The sequence below is a fragment of the Solea senegalensis genome, linkage group LG5 (genome assembly GCF_019176455.1).
Source record: "Solea senegalensis isolate Sse05_10M linkage group LG5, IFAPA_SoseM_1, whole genome shotgun sequence".
In the NCBI taxonomy this organism is placed as follows: Eukaryota; Metazoa; Chordata; class Actinopteri; order Pleuronectiformes; family Soleidae; genus Solea; species Solea senegalensis.
Window position 1 is genome coordinate 892,452 of NC_058025.1, and position 25,924 is coordinate 918,375.

Sequence of the window (25,924 nt, forward strand, 5' to 3'; positions counted from 1 at the left end):
ACGTCTGGTCTGTGGACCTCATACTTTTTTCATGTTAGGGTTTGAACTCAAGGCAGACTTCAACATTCTACTTCAGAAATCACATGATCTTGGTTTAGCTCTCACTCACACTCTGAGATTCAACGTGACTTCCTGGTGACATGAAGGTTTCAGACTTTTAAAAACCTGTTTGTAAATCACTCTTGTGCAAACAGTTGTGATTGTGTGTGGAGGAGGAGGAGGAGGAGGTCGTGAACTCCTCAAGGCTTCTCAGAAACACTGTGACCTTTGGACCCGAGGCTGATGATCATAAAAGGCCGGTGAGACTAATGATGAGCTGCTTGAGACTCTTTCAGGACGTCAGCTGCAGTCATGGTGAGTTCACGTCCACGTGTTCTTCTTCATTTTCTTCTGTTTTTGACACGTTTTCACCGCTGGACTCTTGTTTGTTTACGTATCAGCTGTCAATCACGAGCCGATCAAACTATTCACCGGCACTTTCCCAGGAGTCACGGCTAACTCGGCTCGGCTCGGTTTGTTTTCCATTACTTCATAGCTCCTCCTCCTCCTCAACATGGGCGGAGGATGTTTCTGAATGAATATATAGAAATGGGTCATTGAAAGTGCTTGGATTCTGTGCTTCAGGGGTCCTAGGAGGTCTTAATATTCTTGAAAGTTAGGGGATTTGGGAAAAAGAATTCAATGCCCTTGGACCTTTCTGAGATAATAAATAGATTTGAGTCATTTTGAGTGCTTGAATGTGTGATCCCAGGGGGTTCTTGAAATCCCTGAAAGTTTGTGAATTTTAAATTTTTTTCTCAAGGTCCTTGAATGTATTCGAAAATCACCTTAAATAGTCGACATTGAAAGTGCTTGAATTGTGTGCTTCAGGGTTCCCATGGGTCCTTTAAATAAATACTTGAAAGTTTTTGAATTTGAAAAACAGCAATTCAAGGCCCTTGAAAGTTGTTGAAAATCGCCCTAAATAGCGATGGGTCACTGAAAGTACTTGAATTTTGTGCTTCAGGGTTCCCAGGGGTCCTTGAAATCCTTGAAAGTTAGTGAATTTGAAAAAAACAAAACAATTCAAGATCCTTGAAAGTGTCTGCCATAGGCCACTTTATTAGGTACACCTGGTCAACTGCTTGTATCTGATGAGTCACATTTAGTGGCACAGACCTGATGAAGACGAGGTGTTGATGTGGTTGTGGGTCAGAAACCCACTCGAGTGTTGCCACAGTGACATGTGAGCTCATAAAGTCAGGAAGAGGATGTGTGTTTGTTTCCTCACTGAGGCCATTGTTAACGCAGCAGAGACACAACGAGAGGAAGTGTGACGACAACACACAGTGGCTGTTACCTACGACATCACGTCAGTGTTGTTAGAGAGGCAGGCGACGCTGCTGCTGCTGCTGCTGCTGCTGCTGCTGCTGCTGCTGCTGCTGCTGCTGCTTCCCTCACAACAATGGTGTGTTTTCTTCCTTTGACGTGAAATTAAAAACATTCCTCTGAGCAGCTGCGGGACGTTTGAGCCGTCACTGAACATTTTTCTCTTCTGTTTCAGTCACGAAAGTCTTGGATTGAGGAAACTTTCCTCAAGCGTGAGTGTGTGAAGTTCATTCCTTCCTCCCGGGACCTTCACAGGTAAACTGGAAACAAACTGTATGAACATTTGTTCATACAGTTTGTTATAATGTGAATGTTTTTGTGAGAGTGGAGCTGTTCGCCACTCATCCATCTCATCCGTCCACGGATAGGAATCATGTGGATTCTTTGATGGTGTGTTATGTCCTGTTATTTTTATTTCTTTTTTTTCAGATGTTTTCCAGTTTGTCAAGTCTGCCAAAACTTAATCAGGTAAAAAAAATCATCACTGAAACTTTCTGTGACTCTTTTATCCTCATCAAACTGAGACTGAGACTGAGAAGTTTGTGAACTTGGAATAAAGAATTCAAGGCCCTTGAACACTTTCTGAAACAATAGGCGACATGGGTCGTTGAAAGTGCTTGAATGTTGTGCTTCAGGGTTCCCACAGGTCCTTTAAATCCTTGAAAGGTTGTGAATTTGACAAGTAAAAGATTGAAATAAAAGCCTGAGGTTGTAAATATAAAATGACTCCGCCCCCTCTGTGCTTCATCCTGTCTTCTCATTGGCCAGATGTTGCTGTGGTCGTCTGATTGGAGAACACTTGTGGGAGGAGTCACTTCCTCCCATGTCCCTCTGTCCTGCTCCTGGTCAGGACCTGGATGAAGACTGGTCCATGGAGCTCCACACCAAAGCCACGCCCACTAATGCGTACGGAACCATCGACTTTCAGGACACGGCAACGCGTGTCTGTCGCGCCAAGGTACGTAAAAGTCTTATTAAAGTAAATTAAATTTACTGTACTTAAGTATCAAAAGTTATTTTCTGTAAGTAAAGTGAGTAAGTTAAGAAAGTTAAGTAAGTTAAGAAAGATAAGTAAGTTAAATAAGTAAAGTAAGTAAACTGAGTCAGTAAAGAAAGTAAGTTAAGTAAACTAAGTAAGTAAGCTGAGTTAGTAAAGTAAGTTAAGTAAACTGAGTAAGTAAAGAAAGTAAGTTAAGTAAGTAAAGTAAGTAAGTAAAGTGAGTTAGTAAAGTAAGTAAAGTATATGTGTATGTTGTATTCAAGTACAGTAACAAAGTATTAGGTGTAAAGACACAGAATGGTCTCTGTTCCACGTGTTTCCCTCTCTACAGTTCGTACGCGTGGCCGTGGACTCGAGGGCGGAGTCAGTGCTGCAGCTGATGCAGAGGGAGTGGCAGATGGACAAACCCAAACTTCTGCTGACGGTGCACGGGGGATCAGAGAACTTCAGTCTGCCTCTTAAGGTCCGGCAGGCGTTCAGTAAAGGTCTGATCACCGCTGCTCTGAGCACGGGAGCCTGGATCCTCACTGACGGCATCAACACAGGTCACAGGGTTCTCACTTCATTTACCGCACAACTGTGAGACAGTGTATCTGCTGTGTTCAGACGCTCTTTACCTTCACTCTGCAGGTGTGTCTAAGTTTGTAGGTGAGGCAGTGAAAATGTTCGGGGGTCACGACCTGAGGAAGAGGAACACGGTCGGTCTCACGCCGTGGGGTTTGATCGACAACAACACGGACCTCGTCGGTCCAGATGTGAGGATTTCAGTACATTCACTGTCTTCTCAATGTGACCTTGTTACTTTGTTTCTACTTGTTGTGACCTTGACTGACCTTGGTCCAGGTCTTCAGACATTATCAGCCTCTGGGGAACCCACTGAGCAAGAGAGCCTGTCTCAATGGTTTCCACTCCCACTTCCTGTTGGTGGACGATGGAACGCTGGGGAAACATGGCTGCCAGCAAGGCCTCAGGAGGAAGCTGGAGAAACACATCCAGCTTCAGAAGATACATCCTCGTAAGTATGAGTATGTTCATATACGTCTTTATCTCACTGTGAGGAAACCACACACACACACAAACACGCACACCACCTTGCTGCCCTTACTTTCACCCTGCCTTACACACACACACACACACACCACCTGCACTTGCCTTACGCCCTTACTTCCTGCCTGCCCTTGCATACCTTTTACCTGCCTTGCCTTGCCTTACCTACACACACACACACACGAGTTGATCCACTGCTGCCTCCATCGCTAAGTTCAAATGTCTTATTTTTTTAAATTTGGCATTTGAAATCCGATTGACCTCAGATTGACCTCAATGACACACAGTGACCACACGAGGCAGCAGAGGACCAGCAGCTCCTGTGTCCCTGTGAGCTAAAATCAGTCATTTTCTCTCTGGGCTTTGGTGTGGGAGAGTGAGTGCTTCACAAACTAAAATCTGCCTCACAGTGAAAAATGCTTCCATTTCTGCTTGGAAAGATTTGAAATGGCGGCGATACAGACCATAACTGTTGTTTAATAAATATTTATCAATGTTGTTTCAGGCAAAAATGTGATACAGTGACAGGGTGAGCGGTGTCTTCTCGTGCAGGTCTGAACCACGGTGTACCTGTGGTGTGTGTGCTGGTGGAGGGAGGAGCAGCGCTGGTGTCCACAGTGCTGGATTATGTCAGCAGCGTTCCTCCTGTGCCCGTCATCGCGTTCGAAGGCTCGGGCAGAGCCGCCGATCTGCTCGCCTTCTTTCACAAGCAGACGGCCGACGACAGGCACGTGACTCTCCTCTCTGTGAGGCGCTAAAGACGGGGTCTGAGTCTCACCCACAGTCTCACCCACAGATGTTGATCTTTTTCAGGCAGCTGGTTGGAGACATGAAGGAGGATTTCCTCGTCAGGATTGGTGACGTGTTTAAAGTGGACCGAGCAGAATCTTCTCACCTCTACGACCTGTTCCTGCAGTGTATGGATCACAGACAGTCTGTAAGTCAGTCCACACTCTGCCAAATAATGAGCTGTTCTATACATGGACTTCCCCCTTCACGTGTGTTTCAACCACAGATCACCATCTTTGACTCCGAGTCAGAGGACCAGATGACTCCTGATGCAGCCATTTTGTCTGCGACACTGAAAGGTACTGACCGACTGCCAAATAATGAGCTGTTGTCTACATCCACCAACAGACACGCTGCCAAATAATGAGCTGTTGTCTTCATCCCCCAACAAACACGCTGCCAAATAATGAGCTGTTGTCTACATCCACCAACAGACACGCTGCCAAATAATGAGCTGTTGTCTACATCCCCCGACAAACTGACTGCCAAATAATGATCTATTCTATACATTGACTAACGGACTAACTGCCAAATGATGAGCCACTCCATTTACACTTTCTTGCTTATATCTATTCTATCTTTTTTGATTATTTTGTTTGAATACTTTATTTTTTATGCTATTGTTCCTCACAATGTGTGTGTGTGTGTGTGTGTGTGTGTGTGTGTGTGTGTCATGTAATGATCAGGGACCAGAGCTGGTCCTGCAGAGCAGCTCAGTTTGACTCTAGCCTGGGACAGAGCGGACGTGGCACAGAAAGACGTCCTGCTGTACGGACAACACTGGCAGGTCAGACTCACAGACTGAATGAATCTATTGCTACATGAATTCATGAATGAAATCAGCTGTTTTTATGCTTTTTTATGTGGTTTTTAATTATGTTTTTATGCTGTTTTAAGCTGTTTTACGTGGTTTAATGCTCTTAAATGCTGTTTAATAATGCTTTCTGATGTCCAGGTTGGTTCCCTGGAGCGAGCCATGCTGGACGCTCTCGTCATGGACCGCGTCAGTTTTGTCAAACTGTTGATTGACAACGGAATGACCATGAGTCGCTTCCTCACTGTGGATCGACTGGAGGAGCTCTACAACACGGTCCGTAGCATTTATTCAACGCGCTGCTTCTTTAAAAACAGAGACGACAGAGTTTTCTCATTTAACCTTAAAAAGAAATCATATACAACAACAAAAAAAACTAGAAACAGAAATGTTGTTTTCTTCGTTTCTCACTTTTCTTCACAGAGGAAATTCTTGGAAGAACAAAATGATAAAACTGCTGCTTTGATGAAAACCACAATAACAAAAAGTCACTCTAATCTTCTCTGTGTTCTGTGGTCAGTTGCATCCTGGGTATTTTCCCAGTTGTTGTTGTTGTTGTTGTTTTTTGGAGCTTCACAAATGTCTTTGTCATCTTTAAATGTGTTTATTTATTTAAAACTCTGGGGAAATAATAAGAATAATCATCTTCTACTGTACATATAATATACACTTGAGATATGTAGTGTTTACTTGTGTGTTTTCTTTGAATAAAATAAGATAAAGTTCCTTTTTTCAGACGTTACAGAAGCTCTGTAGAGACGAAAAACACCATGAATAAAAAGAATAGGACTATGTTAAAGTATTTACTCATGTATGTGATATTAAACGTTGATAAAATCATAACTATGATGTCAAACTAAGAGTTTATTTCTCTGCACAGCCTCAGGGACAGACGGACCGTTTCCTGCGTCACCTTGTTGAAGACGCTAAACAGGTGAGTTTAGGAGCTTTATTCCTGTTATGTTTCATTTCCACTCATGACCAAAATCCTTGAAATCCTTGATTTCAAGGCCCTGAAAGTTGTTTTTTTTAAATTGTCCAAAGTAGACATGGGTCATTGAAAATGCTTGAATTTTATATTTCAGGGTTTCCACGGGTCCTCTAAAAAAATATAAAATTTCCAGGCCCTTGAATGTTCTTGAAAATGGTCCCTAAATAGACATGGTTCATTGAAAGTGCTTGAATTCTGCAGGAGAAATAAGTAAAGTTGATATTTAAGTAAATGTCTCCTGCCTCCAGGGTTCCCACATTCAAGGCCCTTGAAATTTTTTGAAAATTGCCCAAAAATAGACATGGCTCCTTGAAATCCTTGAACATTTGTGAATTTGAAAAAACATTCAAGGCCCTTGAACTTTTTGCTTCAGGGTTCCCACAGGTCCTTGAAAATCCTTGAAAATGTGTGAATTTGACTTGTGAAAAATGAAAGTATGGTAAGATACTTGACACTGATCTGTGCCTGAGCACTAAGGGTTAAGGTTAAGGTTAAGGTTAAGATTAAGATAAGGGGTTAGAGAATGCATTATGTCTATGACGTGTCCTCACTAGGATACAAAAACATGTGTGTCTGTGTGTGTGTGTCTGTGTGCGTGTACGCAGACGTCCCTCCCCCTTGGTTACCGCCTCTCCATCATCGACATGGGCGTGGTGGTGGAATATCTGATAGGCGGAGCTTATCGCAGCACGTACACACGCAAACACTTCAGAGCAGCGTACTGCCGCCTGCAGGATAAAGTCAGAACTACATCACTCTTTCTGTCACTGCCGTTCTTGTCTTGTCATTTATTAACAAAGTTATTCTGCTGTAATTGTCCTGTCTGATATAAGGAGGGAAGACGCATGAGCTCCGCCTCCTTTTACAAACAGAGGCGGGGACTGATATCAAGCTCCCTGAGTGGGAGGAGCCTCCAGGAGCAGCAGTTCTTCAGAACGGCTCAGCCGTACAAAAGCAAGGTTAGAGTTTGAACTTAATCCAACAGGAAGTTCTGCTGCGTTCCACTTACATCAGAACTCGGAAGTCGGAACATTATTAACCATTGTTAGCAATGCTACACAATAACAACATTCTACACAACGTCACAGTGATTTTCCTGGAATCTCATGTCGGGGTTTGAATGTTGCTTGACAACGAATTGCGATCAATTTCTCATAAAACTCATAAAAAATGTGTTCTCTCGGTTTAATTTCACTACACTTTAAAGTTTTTGTGTTCACAGAACTGAGGTTTTAAATGAATAGAATTGAAAAAACAGAAATTGATCGCAATTTCTGTTTTTATCGTCTTAAACTGAGTCAGCACATTTGGGCCTTGGAATTTAAGGGAATTGGTCCTGGAAAGGCCCTGAAAAGTCCTTGAATTTGATGTTGACCAAGTCTGTGAAGCTTCCTGACAGAAAAACAGAATCTGATAAGATGAGCATCAATAGATATTTATATTTATGTTTACATTAAATTGTGACATCTAGTGGTTAATTTGCATATTACAAGCAACTGAATCCTGGTAGAAAATGAATTCTGTGGACGACGGTTTACAAAAATAACACGCTTTCTTTCTTTCTTTCTCTCTGTCTTTCTTTCTTTCTTTCTTTCTCTCTGTCTTTCTTTCTTTCTGTCTTTCTTTCTGTCTTTCTTTCTCTCTGTCTTTCTTTCTTTCTGTCTTTCTTTCTTCTCGTCCAGCATCAGGACGTGTCCCTGAGCAGCAGCAGTGGTGTTGGTGGTGTTGATGAACTCACTCTGGGTCCAGGTCTCGTCTCCGCCCCTCCGCTCGCGCCCTTTAACTTCAACGACCTGTTTGTGTGGGCCGTCCTTCAGCAGCGGCAGCAGATGGCGCTGTTTCTATGGCAACACGGCGAGGAGGCGCTGGCCCGAGCTACGGTGGCCTGTAAGCTTTACCGCTCCATGGCCTTCGAGGCTCGACAGAGCAACATGGACGACAACATGGCCGACAGATTCAAGGCCTACTCACTGTGAGTGAGTGAGTGAGTGAGTGAGTGAGTGAGTCTGTGAGTGAGTGAGTCTGTGAGGGAGTGAGTGGGAGTGAATGAGTCTGTGAGTGAGTGAGTGAGTGAGTGAGTGAGTGAGTGAGTCTGTGAGTGAGTGAGTGAGTGAGTCTGTGGAGTGAGTGAGTGAGTGAGTGAGTGAGTGAGTGAGTCTGTGGAGTGAGTGAGTGAGTGAGTGAGTGAGTCTGAGTGAGTGAGTGAGTGGAGTCTGTGAGTGAGTGAGTGAGTGAGTGAGTGAGTGAGGTGAGTGAGTCTGTGTGAGTGAGTGAGAGTGAGTCGTGAGTGAGTGAGTGAGTCTGTGAGTGAGTGAGTGAGTCTGAGTGAGTGAGTGAGTGAGTGAGTGAGTGAGTCTGTGAGTGAGTGAGTCTGTGGTGAGTGGAGTGGTGAGGTGTGGTCTGAGTGAGTGAGTCTGTGAGTGAGTGAGTGAGTGAGTGAGTCTGTGAGTGAGTGAGTCTGTGAGTGAGTGGTCTGGTGGAGTCTGTGGAGTGAGTGAGTGGTGAGTGAGTGGGGGTGAGTCTGTGAGTGAGTGAGTGAGTGAGTGAGTGAGTGAGTGAGAGTGAGTCTGTGTGAGAGTGAGTGAGTGAGTGAGGTGAGTGAGTCTGAGTCTGAGTGAGTGAGTGAGTGAGTGAGTCTGTGAGTGAGTGAGTGAGTGAGTGAGTGAGTGAGTGAGTGAGTGAGTGAGTTTTAGTTCCCGCGATCACCTTGATATAACAGAACTTCTGATTCTCTCCTCTGTCCTTTCACCACAACCTGTCTGTGTGTGTGTGTGTGTGTGTGTGTGTGTGTGTGTGTGTGTGTGTGTGTGTGTGTGTGTGTGTGTGTGTGTGTGCGTGCGTGTGTTTGTGTGTCTGTGTGTGTGTCAGTGAGTTCGGTCAGCTGGCCGTGGACGTGTTGGACACGGCGTTCCGTCAGAACGAGCAGATGTCCATGAAGCTGCTGACGTCAGAGATGGAGGCGTGGAGTGACTTCACGTGTCTGCAGATGGCCGTGTCGTCGTGTCACCGAGCGTTTGTGTCTCACTCGTGCACACAGACGCTGCTCACGGACCTGTGGAGCGGTCCACTCAACATGAGCAAGAACTCCTTCCTCAAGGTAAACACTTCTTTACAATCTCTGTAAACTAAAACACATTATGTACAAAAGTGTCTGAGGATCATGTTTCCTGGTGATGGATCCTTATCTGTTGACTCCGCCCTTTAGGGGGCACCATAGCAGATCATCTGCTGGCATCTTGTCCTCTCCCTTGTGTCCTCTTTTGTTACATCAACTGTCCTCATGTCCTCTGTTGCTGGATGTATAGCACAGCTCACTATTTGGCAGCCAGTCTGTTTGGTTATGTTTCGAACAGCTCACTATTTGGCAGCCAGTCTTTTTGTGGACGTATAGAACAGCTCATTATCATTGCTCTCTAGAGAAGACCTCCACCTTTCTCATACTCTCACTATACATGACACTGTAAACAACATAGTCCACAGAGACTCCTGTCTGTCCTCATCTGTCCACCTGTCCATCAATCACAGTTGGGGCTCAGACCTGATCCCTGATGTAATCGCTCATTCACCTTGAATCCATCCGTCACTCCACCTGCACACATCACCACTGTCCCACTGTCCCACTGTCCCACTGTCTCACTGTCTCTCTGTCTCACTGTCTCAGATCCTCTTGAGTCTTGTGCTGTCTCTGTCTCTCTGTTTCTCTGTTTCTCTGTCTCACTGTCTCACTGTCTCAAATCCTCTTGAGTCTTGTGCTGTCTCTGTCTCACTGTCTGACTGTCTCACTGTCTGACTGTCTCACTGTCTCAGATCCTGACAGTGAGATCCTCTTGAGTCTTGTGCTGTCTCTGTCTCTCTGTCTCACTGTCTCACTGTCTCAGATCCTCTTGAGTCTTGTGCTGTCTCTGTCTCACTGTCTGACTGTCTGACTGTCTCAGATCCTCTTGAGTCTTGTGCTGTCTCTGTCTCACTGTCTCAGATCCTCTTGAGTCTTGTGCTGTCTCACTGTCTGACTGTCTCAGATCCTCTTGAGTCCTGTGCTGTCTGACTGTCTGTCTGACTGTCTCAGATCCTCTTGAGTCTTGTTACATTACATTACATGTCATTTAGCAGATGCTTTTATCCAAAGCGACTTACAAAAGTGCATTTAAACATTTGGGTACAAATAAGAGCTAGAAGTAAGTAAGAGCTTCAAGTAGAACAAACTATGAAGTGCTAGTCATAAGTGCAATACAATTTTTTTTTTTTTTTTTGTCGTCTTAGTCGAGGTAGAGTCGGAAGAAATGTGTTTTAGTGATCAGGAGAGATGTGAGGCTTGTGCACTGTCTGGAGTGCACTGTCTTCAACTGTCTGTCTGTTGTCTCAGATCCTATTGAGTCTTGTGCTGTCTGACTGTCTGACTATCTCAGATCCTCTTGAGTCTTGTGCATCTCTTTGTCTGTCTGACTGTCTCCAGATCCTCTTGAGTCTTGTGCTGTCTCACTGTCTGACTGTCTCAGATCCTCTTGAGTCTTGTGCTGTCTCACTGTCTGGCTGTCTCAGATCCTCTTAGCAGGTCTTGTGCTGTCTCACTGTCGACTGTCTGACTTTGTCTCAGATCTCTTAGTCTTGTGTGTCTCACTGTTTGACTGTCTGACTGTCTCAGATCATCTTGAGTCTTGTGTGTCTCACTGTCTGACTGTCTCACTGTCTCAGATCCTCTTAGGTCTTGTGCTGTCTCACTGTCGACTGTCTCACTGTCAGATCCTCTTGAGTCTTGTGCTGTCATCTGACTGTCTCACTGTCTCCAGATCCTCTTGGGTCTTGTGCTGTCTCACTCTCTGACTGTCTGACTGTCTGACTGTCTCAGATCCTCTTGAAGGTCTTGTCTTTGGCTGTCACGACTGTCTCAGATCCTCTTGAGTCTTGTGCTGTCTCACTGTCTGACTGTCTCACTGTCTCAGATCCTCTTGGAGTCTTGTGCTGTCTCTGTCTGACTGTCTCAGATCCTCTTGAGATGTGTGCTGTCTCTCACTGTCTGACTGTCTGACTGTCTCAGATCCTCTTAGTCTTGTGCTGTCTGACTGTCTGACTGTCTCAGATCCTCTTGAGTCTTGTGTGCTTGTCTGACTGTCTGACTGTCTCAGATCCTCTTGAGTCTTGTGCTGTCTGACTGTCTGGCTGTCAGATCCTCTTAGGTCTTGTGCTGTCTCACTGTCTGACTGTCTGACTGTCTGGATCCTCTTGAGTCTTGTGCTTTGTCTCACTGTCTGACTGTCTGACTGTCTCAGATCCTCTTGAGTCTTGTGCTGCCTGTCTGACTGTCCTGACTATCTCAGATCCTCTTGAGTCTTGTGCTGTCTCACTGTCTGACTGTCTCAGATCCTCTTGAGTCTTGTGCTGTCTCACTGCTCGACTGTCTCAAGATCCTCTTGAGTCTTGTGCTGTCTCACTGTCTGACTGTCTGACTGTCTCAGATCCTCTTGAGTCTTGTGCTGTCTCACTGTTTGACTGTCTGACTGTCTCAGATCATCTTGAGTCTTGTGCTGTCTCACTGTCTGACTGTCTCTGTCTCAGATCCTCTTGAGTCTTGTGCTGTCTCTCACTGTCTGACTGTCTCACTGTCTCAGATCCTCTTGAGTCTTGTGCTGTCTCTCTTTGTCTGACTGTCTCACTGTCTCAGATCCTCTTGAGTCTTGTGCTGTCTCACTCTCTGACTGTCCCCAGCTGTCTTGTCTCAGATCCTCTTGAGTCTTGTGCTGTCTCACTGTCTGACTGTCTCAGATCCTCTTGAGTCTTGTGCTGTCTCACTGTCTGACTGTCTCACTGTCTCAGATCCTCTTGAGTCTTGTGCTGTCTCACTGTGCAACTGTCTCAGATCCTCTTGAGTCTTGTGCTGTCTCACTGTCTGACTGTCTGACTGTCTCAGATCCTCTTGAGTCTTGTGCTGTCCTGACTGTCTGACTGTCTCCAGATCCTCTTAGTCTTGTGCTGTCTGACTGTCTGACTTTGTCTCAGATCTCTTGGGTCTTGTGCTGTCTGACTGTCTGACTGTCTCAGATCCCTCTTGAGTCTTGTGCTGTCTCACTGTCTGACTGTCTGACTGTCTGAGATCCTCTTGAGTCTTGTGCTGTCTCACTGTCTGGCTTGTCTCACTGTCCTCAGATCCTCTTGGAGTCTTGTGCTGTCTCACTGTCTGACTGTCTGACTGTCTCAGATCCTCTTGAGTCTTGTGCTGTCTCACTTTGTCTGACTGTCTCAGATCCTCTTGTGCTGTCTCACTGTCTGACTGTCTGACTGTCTCAGATCCTCTTGAGTCTTGTGCTGTCTCACTGTCTCAGATCCTCTTGGGTCTTGTGCTGTCTGACTGTCTCAGATCCTCTTGAGTCTTGTGCTGTCTGACTGTCTCACTGTCTCAAGATCCTCTTGTGTCTTGTGCTGTCTGACTGTCTCAGATCCTCTTGGGTCTTGTGTAATGCTGTCTGACTGTCTGACTGTCTGGCTGTCTCCAGATCCTCTTGAGTCTTGTGCTGTCTCACTGTCGGCTGTCTGTTACTCAGATCCTCTTGAGTCTTGTGTGTCTGACTGTCTGACATCTCAAGATCCTCTTGAGTCTTGTGCTGTCTGACTGTCTGACTGTCTCCACTGTCTCAGATCCTCTTGAGTCTTGTGCTGTCTCACTGTCTGACTGTCTGACTGTCTCAGATCCTCTTGAGTCTTGTGCTGCCCCCTGCTGTTTTGCTGCTGGAGTTTAAAAGTAAAGCAGAGATGTGTCACGTGCCTCAGTCTCATGAATCCGTGCTGTTTGGACTCGACGCGGTGACGTCGGTGCAGGAGGAGAACGATCCCACGCTGAAGGTGATTGTTTTTCTTGTTTCTTTTTCCTGTTTTTAAGGAAACAGCAGCTGTTTTACTTGTTTATGTTTCCTGTCCTCTGATCTTCCAGGTGGATCAGGATGAAGAGCTCGGCCCGACGTGTCCTGTCTCAGAAAGTGTCTCCTCTGTGACAGTGCACTGTCTCTCCTGGATTAAACGACTCTATGGATTCTACACAGCTCCTGTCGTCAAGTTCTGGTTTCACACAGTAGGTGGCGCTGAAAACACAGACAGTTCAGTGGTTATTATCTTTGAAACTTCCCTGAATATTAGGATGTTTTTCCCTCCGTATTGCAGGTGTTCTACTTGGCCTTCCTGATGTTGTTCTCCTTCGTGGTCCTGGTGAAGATGGAGGACCAGCCCAGTGTGCAGGAGTGGTTGGTCATCGCTTACATCCTGTCCACAGCAGTGGAGAAAATCAGAGAGGTGACAGTCAGCACACTCAAACTCTGAATCAGATTTTAAGAAGGTTTTCAGCCGAGTGAAGTTTTCACAATACAAGGAATGTGTTTACTCCGCCATGTTGGCAGGAAAAACCTTCTCTGTCACTTTAAATCCACAGAACCTGACAGACAGACAGACAGACAGGCAGACAGACAGACAGGATGGACGTTATTCCAGACCTGCAGCATTACTACGCCGTAATGTAGCAGTCAGTATGGTGTTTGATAGCTCATTATTTGGCAGTCAGACTGATGGTGGATGTGTGCAACAGCTCACTATTTGGCAGTGAGTCTTTCTGTGGATGTATAGAACAGCTCATTATTTGCTCTCCAGTGAAGACGTCCACTTGTCACAGTGATTCATCTCCTGACGTCAGGATCTTTGGTGATCTGGTCACATGTTTGTCCTCACATCATCTAAACACAACAGTATTGTGTCTGTGGTTATACACAGTATCTCCATGGACGTGAACATGGTGAACTCTTGTGACGTCCGTTATCACAGCTCTATGGAAGTCCTCTAGAGTCCTAAGTCCTCAGTACGTAACAGAAGAGTCTGTGTCTCTGATCAGGTTCTGATGTCTGAGCCGAGGAAGCTGAGCCACAAGCTCAAGATTTGGTTTTCGGAATATTGGAACAAGTCGGATTTCATCGCCATCCTGCTCTTCCTGGCCGGACTGACGCTGCGCTGGCACGCTGACCCCTACAAGACGGCGGGACGCATCGCGTACTGTCTGGACATCATCTTCTGGTTCATCAGGGTGACGGATCTGCTGGCTGTCAACCAACACGCTGGGCCTTACCTCACCATGATCACCAAAATGGTGAGTGAAGAAGAGACAGAAGCAGAATCTCCTCCTCCTCATCCTCACGTCTCCTCTCCCTCTGCAGACCAGTAACATGTTCTTCATCGTGGTCATGATGGCCATCGTGCTGCTGAGCTTCGGCGTGTCCAGGAAAGCCATCCTGTCTCCAGACGAGGATCCGTCGTGGACTCTCGCTCGAGACGTGGTCTTCCAGCCGTACTGGATGATCTACGGAGAAGTCTACGCCACGGAGATTAACCGTCGGTGCATTTTTACCTTTTAACTCAACTTTGACAACTTTAAAGTTGTCTTTTATTGCTGAAAGATGTAAATACTGTATCTGTTTATATTTGACATCTATAACATGGGAGACCACGGACACAACTGATTTTCAGTGACTAGATGATCCGGTCCAGACCAGACCAGGATCACACACTTGGTCTTTAATCAAACCATTTCAGGGAGGAGATTCCAGGGATTTGAGATCTCACAGAAACTTGCGTGATTTAACATGACTTCACAGCTTGTGTGTTAACTGTGGTTGGTTATTGCGGGGTTAAAAATAAAAACGCTCTTCATGAGATTTTCCCAGGAAAATCATTTTTTGAGTGATTGAAGTGTGTTTTTCTGTCCGTCCTCGCTGGCAGACATGTTTCCAGATTCCAGTGAGAGATAATTACAGTTCTCTCGGTTATGGATCATATTTCTGTTGTTTTTAACAGCGTGTGACGACGGCGTTCCCTGCGCTCCTGCCTCGTTCCTGACTCCGTTCCTTCAGGCCGTCTACATGTTCTTCCAGTACATCATCATGGTCAACATTCTCATCGCCTTTTTTAAGTAATTTTACTTCATCTCATCACTGGTTACTTATGTTTTAGAGGGAAAAGCCAAAATAGTGATGTCGCTGTGAAAGCATGGAGATATGGCGCCACCTAATGACTGTTTACACTGACAACACAAACTAACTGACTGACTAACTAACTAACTAACTGACTAACTGACTGACTGACTAACTGACTAACTGACTGACTGACTAACCGTGAAAGGAACAACTCCTCAAGATCCAGCTCCCTTCAAAGAGACAGAAATCCCAGCTCTAGTCTGGATTAGGTTTAGGGTATAGGTAACCATAGGTAACCATAGGTAACCCATAATCAAGTTATAATTCCTGCTTGTCAACAGCAACATCTACTTTGACATGGCGTCCACGTCCAGCCGACTGTGGCGATACAACCGCCATCGTTACATCATCACGTACCAGGAGAGGCCGTGGCTTCCTCCTCCGCTCATCATCCTCAGTCACATGACCCTGGCTCTGACCACCATCTACGCGAGGCTGAGCGGAGACGCTGAGAGAGAGGAGACGGGATCTGGACTCAGTGAGTCTCTCTGTTCTCTGTGTGTGTGTGTGGACAGGTGAAATCATTAAGAAGCCCCGCCCACTTGTCTTTCCTCAGAACTCCACCTGGGCCTCGAGGATCGTAAGAAGCTGCACGAGTTTGAGGAGAAGTGTGTGGAGGTTTATGTTCATGAGCGACGTGAAGGTTCTCACAGCAGCGAGGCCGAGAGGATCCGAGCCACCGCTGACAGGTGTGTGTGTGTGTGGGGCCCGAGTCGCGACCGTCAGGGGCCTTAACCGGCTCCTGGAATGAGCCTAATGTTATCCTTCAGATTATTCTTCTCTCTGTGGTGTTCCGGTCATTTTAACGTGCATAAAAACACTCTTGAAACTTGGCGTGGACGTCAGGTCTGGTGAAAATGCGATATCGGCATAGTTCCCGGACCTGTGCGTTACTCAAGGGCTCTATAGCGCCCCCCCGATGTGAAACGTGGATGGAGCATGCCAAGATTAATTTGCATCGAATTTCACAGAACTTGGTGGGAAGATGTTTTAGCCTAAGACGAACAAAAAAGTCCACTGAGACCACGGCCTCAATGCAACAGGAAGTCGGCCATTTTGAATTTGGCGTCTGTCTTGGTGATTCACACGTGTCGCAAATGAACAAACTCGTCCGAGCGTGTTTATCGTACGGACGTGAAAATTATTATTATTATTATCATTTAAAACATTCAGGGTATTTTATGCACAAATCATAAAAATATGCATAAAATACTGTGATGTTTGCAGTCTTTGTTGATCTCTTGGTTGTGTTTGTGTGTTTGTGTGATGTTTGCAGTCTTTGTTGATCTCTTGGTTGTGTTTGTGTGTTTGTTTACAGTCTTTGTTGATCTCTTGGTTGTGTTTGTGTGTTTGTTTGCAGTCTTTGTTGATCTCTTGGTTGTGTTTGTGTGTTCAGAGCAGAGGAGATGTGTGTGATCTTGGGCGAGGTCTCAGAGAAGGTCGACGTGATCCAGGACAGTCTGTTGGCTCTGGACGCTCAGCTGGGTCAGCTCCAGGATCTCTCCGCTCTGGCCATGGACACGCTGACTCTGCTGTCGGCCTCTGACAGCGTTCATCAGGAGGAAGCTCGTCTGGCTCAGTCTGGATTCACCGCAGCTCCTCCTCACGCTCCTCCTCAGGCTCCTCCTCACGCTCCCCCTCATCCTCCTCCTCACGCTCCTCCTCACAGCTGGACGTTCCTCCACAGAAGCACAGGAAACGAACACGACGATGCTCACGTCAGGCGGCTGACAGCTCAGTCGGGTAAAAGCACTCCGCCGTCTCTGTTGAAGGGTTTGACTGTGGCGGCGAGCAGAAGGACATCGTTACAGGAGGTGGAAGACAGGGGGCGCAAGAGAGTGAGACAAGAAGACGAGGGGGAGAAGAGAGAGAGAGGAGGAGAAAAAGGAGAAGAGGTACTGACTATTTAAAATAATCTCATGTACGTCTTTTACCAACATTAAAATCCTCTGATACAAGAACACAATACAATATTTATACACGACTTTATTACTGCAAATGTGTGATATTACTGTGACATTGTGATATAGAGATACGTATACGATAGATTATAGACGACAATACGATATTTACTGTGATATGATGATGATGAGGTACAACAATACTGTGGAACATCCTGGAGAGAGAGAGAGAGGAGGGGGAGGAGTCACATACACCTCAGAGAGAAAAGGGGAGGAGTCATATACACCTGAGAGAAAAAAGGGGAGGAGTCACATACACCTCAGGAAAAGAGGAAGGGGAGGAGTCACATACACCTGAGCGAGAAAAGAGGAGGAGTCACATACACCTGTGCGAGAAAGGGGGAGGAGTCACATACACCTGAGCCAGAAAGGGGAGGGGTCACATACACCTGAGAGAGGAGAGGGGAGGAGTCACATACACCTGAGAGAGAGGAGCGGATGAGTCAGTTAGACCCGAGAAAGTAGGGGGAGGAGTCAGTTTTTGTGATATTGTGATCGTACTCAAGATACATTGTTTATTCCGATGTTGGAAAACATGGAAATGGACAGTTTGATCTGCGACTGTGAAAATATGACACTAGTGTGAAATCAATAATATATAATAATAATATATGATAAATTATAATATATATGTAATCACTGAAAACTTTGTGTTCAACAGGATCCTCAGTCTGAGACCTGGTCTGGACTTTGTAGACCTGCGTCTCATCATCATGGACATTTCTCTCAGACACCGTGTGAGTCCTGTGCTCCGTCCCGATGTGGATCTCCACATCTTAAGTTCTGGATTGGTGATCCTTACCTGTATCCCAGTCAGGAGGAAATCTCCATGGAAGAAGAAGAAGAAGGAGAAGATGAAGGACATGAAGGACAGGGACAGGGACAGGGACAGAGAATGAAATTGTCCAGAAACTCCAGCACTGCTGTGCTTCTGTCTGATCCTCGCGACGTCTCTGAAGGTTTCGTCAATCCTGCCTTTTCTCAGGACAGCAGTCGGCCGACGTCTCCGTCCAGATCTTGTCATGCGTGGGGACGTCCCGTGAAGGTGTCCCGGTGGACGTGCGTGTCCAGAGACCGTCCGTACGGCTACTGTCGCTCGCTGTCGTCCAGCATGGAGAACATGACCTTCTGTGGAGCGCCGCTCAGTCCCACCAGAGGCTCCTTTCCGTCGCTCTGCGACACCGTGAGGTCAGGGGGGCGGAGCTTCAGGGACGACGTGTCGCTGCGCTGCAGCAGCAGCAAAGGTAACGTTATTGTTTTCGTAACTTTAATATTTAGTGCCTGCTCTTGCAGTGCATTCTGTTGTTATTGTTTGGTGTTTATTCGTTTTCTAGTTTCTGTTTGTGAAAGTTTAAGTTTAATGACTTCTCTATGAGACTTTAAATTGTCCCTGAGTGAGGACAAAGACGTGTTACATACATATTTAATAACAGAATGATGTCTTTGTCTCTGCAGAATGGTCCAAGTCCTCTGACTTCAGTCCAGCCTCAGACAGCAGAGGGAAAACTCAGAGCAGGAAGACGGTGAAGATTCAGGACAGAAGTCCAGACTCTGTAAACGTGACATTTTACATTCTTTTTAAAATTTGAACATCGTGTGTCTAATATTTAATAACTTGTATTTTTGTCTGTGAACCAGGGACGTTTGAATTTGTCAGACATCTGCTGGAGGAGGAGACGCTGGCTGAGAGGAGAAGCCACGTGTTTGTCCACGTCGATGAGCCTCAGTCAGCTCAGTGAGAAACCACATTTAATCTGATCTGAACTGTAGTCAAAATATTCTGGAATATAATTTGTTTTTAGATTCTTCAATGTAGAGTGAAGCCTCCAGTCTTCTCTCATTTTCTGATACTTTTAGAAAAACATTATTTTACAGAAACATGTCAGAACACGGTCAGAATAAAATCACCAAAAGGTGATATTATATATATTTATGTATTTAGACTATATAAAACGTATTTTGTAATTTTACAAAAACATTTCTCGTGTTAAAAAAAGTTACAAAATATTACTGACATTATCAAAAGAAATGTTTTACTGTGACATTAAATTGTTTAATTAGCAAAATGTGTTAGAAAATGTGATGTTGAACACATTCAATTAAAAAATTAATTAAATTAAAAAAGTGTTAAATGATGTTATAAAAAAATTACTTTTGTTCCAAAAAAGTAAAACTAAGTTTTTATAATGTTTCAAAGAGATCTGATCAACACGTGTTTTTAATGTCTTATCAAAAGTATTACAGAACTTTTTAAACTTACATTTGAAAAATACGTTACAAAAATCAATAATTATCAGCATATTAACACTAATCATGCCGTCTTTAAATGACAGCACCCTCTTGTGGCTCCTCCAGAATAAATCACTAAGACTGTATACTGGTAGACTGTATGTTGGTGAGATAAAGCGTTTTTTCAAAATCACACACATGAAATATTAACTGTTTTTTTTCCAGTCATTATCGTCACAATTAAAGAAAACATTTAATTTACTGTCAGGGATGATGATGGAGAATATTTTGAATTATTGTCCAATAATTCCTGTTAATCTCTGTATTCTTTCAGATTTTGAGCCCATGGATCTGCTGCAGAAACAAGTGTTTTCACATCAGGTGAATCTGCACTCGTTAAATCACGTTAAATATATATGAGATTATAATATACAAAAAAATGTAAGATTTTCCTCAGAGATTAATCTCTTTATAATCTGGTTCTGACCCTCAGGAAGTGTGGAGTCCCACTCACTCAGCGTGGAACAGCTGGGCTCGATCCATGAGTCGCAGATCTTCGTAAATCTCACAGTGTTTTCCTCATTTTTACGTTGTTATGATGTTTTTACGTTGTTTTAACTTTTAAAAAAAAAAAACACTGTTGACCCGAAACTTCTTTTTCCTCATGTTTGTGCTGCAGGTTACAGAGTAACATCAACCCTGAAGGTATTTACTGAAGAAACTCACACTTAATTATAATAATAAAGTTACTTTTATTAACAAGTTTTTAATAAACAGCTAGCAGACTTTATCCCTAACACGTTAGCATGTACAGCTAGCGGACTTTATTGCTAACGTGTTAGCACTCAAGCTAGCGGACTTTCTTCAGAGCTTAATGTACGCCATGACGACATTAATATGAATAACAAACCAACCTGATGTGGTTGAATAACGTGTGAATGACACAGCTTTGTGTATGAAGTATTGACTGTGATGCTAAGTATTTAGCAACTATGAGAGTTAGCACATGATTTAAGGTGATGTTTTTAAATATTATTTACGAACCCTTAAATGATGTATGAATTAACAACTTAATATCAATATCAAATGGTGAGTTGAAACGTGCATGAATTGTTAGTAAATGCCTAAAACAACATTATCTACTGTTAATTAATGAACTTTTACGAAAAGTGAGATCAATAAAATCTTTAGTTTATTTGTGTATTAAAATTTTTTGTTTTAACATTTTATGTTTTAATGTTTGTGTTTTGTTTTTTTCTACAGTAAATAGTTCATCGTTTCAGTCCACAGATCATTCACATCCTCATTATTCAGGTATTCATTTATATTTTATCTCCATGGATTATTCTGATTATGTGGGGCAGTTTTGACTGTGTGTGTGTGTGTGTGTGTGTGTGTTTACAGCTGTGGAGAGAAACAACCTGATGAGATTGGCTCACACTATTCCCTTCACTCCTGTTTCCATTTTAGGTAAATTCACTGTTACGTTGGCTTTTTTTTTTATAACTTACTATCAAATGCAAGTCATATACATAAAAGTGCCCCCCACCCATGGTCTTCTTAAACGATTAAAGTATATCATGAAAAGAGTTACATACATGTGAAATAGGTAAGACACAAAATAAAAAATAAACAAAAACATAAAATAAAATAAACACAAATAAATAAAAGTACCTATACACATACATACATTTACATACATATATTACAGTAGTAATTCAAGAATAAAATGAGAATGTAAGATGCTAGTGCTGAAAATTGAATGTACAAAGTATCAACGGCTGCCTACTCCTCAGTTAACGAAACAAGTTTGTTATGTTGGAGTGAGTGGTGAACAAATCATGGGGGAACTCGCCGTAGGTGGACCGGAACAGAGGAAAGAGTACATATACACCCACACAGTGGACAAGTTTACAGAGAAACCTCTAAAGCAGGTAGCCCATCTAAATAATCAAGTAGTGGTCTCCAATGAGTATAAAACCTGTTAGATGACCCTCTAAGTGAGAATTTGATCTTCTCCAGTTTCAGAAGACCCAAAATATCATGTAGCCAAACTTTGATTGATGGTGGTTGAGGAGACTTCCATAATAAAAGAATTCTTTTACGAGCAATAAGGGAAGCAAAGGCAATAACATTATTTTGAATAGCTGTAGTACGGAATCCGTCTGGTGAAACGTTTATCAACATTTTACATTTTTCATTTTATTGACCGAGAAAAGAATGAACGGAATAATCTTTAGTTGCAGCATTAATAAGAAATAAGAATCAGAATTAGAATCGGTTTTTAATGTATAAATAAAAATAAAAACTAAAGAACGAATGAAAAGATATAAAACAGTTTCACAAACACAAAATACTTACATGAGGTGCTGTGAGTTCAATATGAAATAATAGAAATGAACATTTGTTAATATTAATATAATGTTGGCTGAATTATGGGATGGATGACAGTGTATTGTTATTATATTTGATGTGTTTAATGACTTTATCTTTGTCATCTGTGTTGAAAGGAGGTGAAGAGGTCAGCGTCTACTCTCTGGACGAAGTCTCCTCTGTCCCTGACTCTGTCCCTGTCCCTGAGGACAGCTCAGTGTCCTCCTGGTCGTCTCAGGCTCTCTCTGCCGTGCTGCAGCCTCTGTCCAGTGAAGAAGGTTCTCTGGACGGTGGTCTCCGGCTGGGACGCAGGGTCCTGTGTACGTGGGCAGAGAGGGACGTGCTCAGACCTGGTCTGGTCTACGTGGTCAAGGCCTTCAGGCCGGAGGTGGTTCGGTCGTGGCAGAGACATTTCCACGGCAGCACGGTGCTGCAGCTCTGTCTCAGGGTCAGTGTTTCATAAAATCTCTCTAAGATTTAAGACGGATTTATTTATGTTTAAAAAAGACAAAAGAGCCAGGTGGACATACGTCTCTGTCCACCTGTGGTCAGTGAGGACAGAGGGACAGACGTCTGTCTCCAGGTTTAAATAAAAACATGTTTGTGTTTAAAGGAGATTCAGCAGCAAAGAGCCGCTCAGAAGATGATGAAGATTTTTAACCAGAACAAACCTGAAGATCTGCAACACACACCCAGGTGAGTGTGTGTGTGTGTGTGTGCGTGTGTGTGTGTGTGCGTGTGTGTGTGTGTGTGTGTGTGTGTGTGTGTGTGTGTGTGTGTGTGTGTGTGTGTGTGTGTGTGTGTGTGTGTGTGAGTGTGTGTGTGTGTGTGTGTGTGTGTGTGTGTGTGTGAGTGTGTGTGTGTGTGTGTGTGTGTGTGTGTGTGTGATGCGTGCGTGCGTGTGTGTGTGTGTGCGTGTGTGTGTGTGTGTGTGAGTGCGTGTGTGTGTGTGTGTGTGTGTGTGTGTGTGTGTGTGTGTGAGTGTGTGTGTGTGTGTGTGTGTGTGTGTGTGTGCGTGTGTGTGCGTGCGTGTGTGTGTGTGTGTGTGTGCGTGTGTAGTAACTATCTCTTGTCTCTGGTCCAGGTTCTTGGACGTGTCTCTGGTCCTGTGGCATTCAAACGGTCAGTGGTTGACCATCGAGAGAAACATGCCTGGTGAATTCAGGAAGTACAACAACAACACCGGGGAAGAGATCGCCCCCTGCTGCTCTTTAGAGGAAACGCTGCTGGCGTTTTCTCACTGGACGTTTGAGTATTCAAACCGAGAGCTGCTGGTGCTGGATATACAAGGTGTGTGTGTGTGTGTGTTTGTTCTTTACACGTGTGTTCATTTTTCATTCATTCATTCATTCATTCATTCATTCATTCATTGTTTTCAGGTGTGGGAGAAGAACTGACTGATCCAACTGTCATTATGGCAGAAAACCAAAGGTACAGACACTGCTCCACTTTATATCCTCATTTGTTTCTTTAGCATATGTTTTATTTTGATTAAATGAGTTTGTAATGGTAAACTTAGTCAGTGATGGAGGGATGAAAGTGCTGCGTTCTGTGTTGACGTTGCAGTGGAAACAGAGGGGAGATGCTTTTTGGAGCCGATAACCTCGGAGACGCTGCCGTCCGTGGTTTCCTGCAGAAACACTCCTGCAGCAGCTGCTGCCGCAGACTCGGCCTCAGAGGTCAGAGGTCACACTTTGCTGTCCCAGACAAAACATCTACATGTGAATCTTCATCTCATGGCACTTTACTCTCTGACCAATCACTGGGATTTGGAATTATAAGTCGATTTTGAAGTCTTTTTCACTGATCTACAGTTGGACATTGTTGCGTTGACGTCGCGCTCATGACTCTTGAGTGACGATGACGTCACATGTTAGTGTCGGCTCAGCTGAAGGTCGTCAGCAGGTTCCAGGTTGTGTCTCTGATGGAGAGTTGAGTTGAGACGAGCTGGAACTGTGTTGTGTAAAAACACCTGAAAAGCATCAGTGTTGTTATTTCTTCTCTCTGCATGTTTGTTTTCCTCTGTTGATGCTTGTTTTCACTCCTCACCGCTGTGTCCGCCCTCTAGTGGCCGACGTTGGCTCTGAGAAAACCTAAAACGAAGACGGCGCATCACTTCCTCCCCGCAGTCGACTAATTAAAGCACAAACGCTGGTTTATCTTCTGTGTGAGTGGAGGGGGCGGGACCTGCTCTGTCTGTGCCTTTGATTACATATTAATCACGTCTTTGTGCTGCAGAGACATTAGCTTTGATTAGCTATTAATTAGCGTCTCCTGGTAGACGTGGCGGCGGCGTCTGGAGGATCAACCGCTCGGAGAGAAACTGCTCCGACACAAACACAAACACTCACGCGCACACGGTTTGTTTTTGATATTTCAAAGGTGCGCTTTCTTGTCTTTCTTCCTCCTCTTCTTGTGTCCTCTCCAAGTTTCTCTCACAAATCAAACCAAATTATTCATGCTGGCTGCGTGGACGTCCTCCCCGGCCCGTCATTATTCTCTTTCTTGTGTTAATGACTGCGTTTCTTTCGGAGCGACGCATCGCTAACTGATGTTTCTCCTTTTGTTGTACAGATTTAAGGATGAGCGTGGACGACTGTGAGATCAGCAGCAGCAGCAGCAGCAGCAGCAGCAGCACCGAGGCAGAGCTGACGCCAAACGCAGGGTCTGACCTTTGACCCAGCAAGTAGGGAAAATACACACGCACACTTTTACCAAGACATGTCAAACAAATCTCAGAAAAACGCTGTTTTCTTTACGTCGTGTTATAGAAATTAAATTATTGGGCTCATCTGACAAAAATTGGATCATTAAAATGAACTTGAACATGTTTGTCTGACTGAAATGTTATTAAGTTGTTTGTATCTGAATGTCAGAACTCTCAGACACTCAATCCACAACTGCTACTTTTACTGTTAAAAGCACTGCTGTTCAGGGGCGGAGCTACAAGGGGGACAAGGGGCTGCCAGCTCACTATCGTTCCAATCCCACATCAATAACACGACCCGCTCTGCAGATTTCCATCTTCAGCCCTAACCCCGCACACAAAGCCTCGTCACCTCTCCTCTCTGGTCTCCCTCACAAATCCCTCCATAAACTTCACCTGGTCCAGAATTCAGCTGCCCGTGTGACGCGTCTCACTGCGTCGTGTATGTGGACGTGCACCTGGGGAGACAGCCCGACACAACACACAATAGTTAGAGTAGCATCAGGAGCTAAGCAGAAAAGGCTACAATTAGCATTCATGACTTACTCGTCGCCAAATAAACGGCATTCATTCATCTATTGCATCACAACAGAAATGCAGTAAAATAATAATAACAATAATAATAATAATATAATATATAATAATATATCTGCAGCGTTTAACATGCAACCATAGCAGTTATCACACGTTCTGCTGTGGATTACCCAGAATTCAGCACTTTTGGCACTGTGCCACAATGTGACAGCGACGCCAGCAGAGGGCGCTATCCCCATTTCAATTTTAACACCCTATTTACACCCCAGTTACACCCGCATCATCACCAGAACCCCCACCCTACAACAACTCCACTGGCTCCCGGTCAGTCTCAGAATTCAATTCAAAAATCCTCCTGCATGCCTTCAAGGCCGTCCACAACCTCGTCCCTCTGTGTCTCTTCAACCTTCTCCACATCGCCCTCAGATCCTGCTCCACCTCACTGCACCCTCCGCCTGCCTCAGCACCAGACATCCACAACTCTGACTCTCTATATGACGTAGTATAGTAGTATATGCGGGGGCCCTATCATGACTGTGCACATTACTAGTTGTTAAGATAATCTTAGGCCTCACAAAAACCGAGCTACAGCCCAACTTTCTCCAGATGAAGTCAGTGAAGTCGAATTAAATTTGTGATGAATGGAATGAATGTATGTTCAGACTGTGGTGGTAGAACTGATGGACAGTCGCGCTTCAATACGTCATTTTGTTTGATTTGTTGGAGCAAATATATATATATGTATATGTATGTGTGTATATATGTATATGTGTATGTATATGTGTATATATGTATGTATATGTGTATATATGTATATATGTATATGTGTATATATGTATGTATATGTATATATGTATATGTGTATATATGTGTATATGTATATGTACAGTATATTTGTACTGTACATATGTGAGACAGCCACATGGTGGTGTAGTGGTTAGCACTCTCGCCTTGCAGCGAGAAGACCCGGGTTCGAGCCCCGGTTGGAACAAGGGCCTTTCTGCATGGAGTTTGCGTGTTCTCCCCGTGTGTGTGTGGGTTCTCTCCGGGTTCTCTGGCTTCCTCCCACAGTCCAAAAACATGCAATGTGGGGATTAGGTGAATTGGAC

General features: G+C 44.3%; 1 protein-coding gene across 4 annotated transcripts; it reads left to right on the plus strand.

Annotated features, from left to right (window-relative positions):
* The first annotated feature begins 287 nt into the window (after positions 1 to 287).
* Positions 288 to 25,514, plus strand: trpm6 (transient receptor potential cation channel, subfamily M, member 6). 4 transcript variants are annotated; one of them, XM_044025745.1, is made up of 41 exons: positions 1,424 to 1,447; positions 1,544 to 1,623; positions 1,798 to 1,836; positions 2,137 to 2,326; positions 2,700 to 2,913; positions 2,999 to 3,123; positions 3,212 to 3,383; positions 3,968 to 4,142; positions 4,229 to 4,352; positions 4,431 to 4,503; positions 4,891 to 4,991; positions 5,160 to 5,294; positions 5,899 to 5,952; positions 6,615 to 6,749; positions 6,843 to 6,968; positions 7,692 to 7,981; positions 8,878 to 9,106; positions 12,691 to 12,843; positions 12,932 to 13,069; positions 13,159 to 13,287; positions 13,877 to 14,128; positions 14,196 to 14,370; positions 14,833 to 14,947; positions 15,293 to 15,489; positions 15,568 to 15,700; positions 16,408 to 16,906; positions 17,634 to 18,216; positions 18,428 to 18,525; positions 18,611 to 18,707; positions 19,536 to 19,582; positions 19,695 to 19,759; positions 19,881 to 19,906; positions 20,465 to 20,515; positions 20,606 to 20,671; positions 21,712 to 22,022; positions 22,188 to 22,270; positions 22,659 to 22,864; positions 22,954 to 23,005; positions 23,141 to 23,253; positions 24,149 to 24,260; positions 25,085 to 25,514. In XM_044025745.1, the coding sequence occupies exons 1-40, from the start codon at positions 1,445 to 1,447 to the stop codon at positions 24,250 to 24,252; spliced, it is 5,958 nt and encodes a 1,985-aa protein (XP_043881680.1). In that variant the 5' UTR covers positions 1,424 to 1,444; the 3' UTR covers positions 24,253 to 24,260; positions 25,085 to 25,514. The 4 variants fall into 4 exon arrangements, with proteins under 4 accessions (XP_043881679.1, XP_043881680.1, XP_043881678.1 ...); XM_044025744.1 differs by lacking the exons at positions 1,424 to 1,447; positions 25,085 to 25,514 and adding an exon at positions 288 to 354 and having other exon boundaries at positions 24,149 to 24,406; XM_044025743.1 differs by lacking the exon at positions 25,085 to 25,514 and having other exon boundaries at positions 24,149 to 24,406.
* The last annotated feature ends 410 nt before the right edge of the window (positions 25,515 to 25,924 follow it).

What these genes read in the sequence shown, in the direction of transcription:
- trpm6 (XM_044025744.1), top strand. An exon ending in GATGAGCCTCAGTCAGCTCA is followed by an intron (nt 18,708 to 19,535) that starts GTGAGAAACCAC and finishes GTATTCTTTCAG; the next exon opens with ATTTTGAGCCCATGGATCTG. An exon ending in GATCTGCAACACACACCCAG is followed by an intron (nt 22,271 to 22,658) that starts GTGAGTGTGTGT and finishes TCTCTGGTCCAG; the next exon opens with GTTCTTGGACGTGTCTCTGG.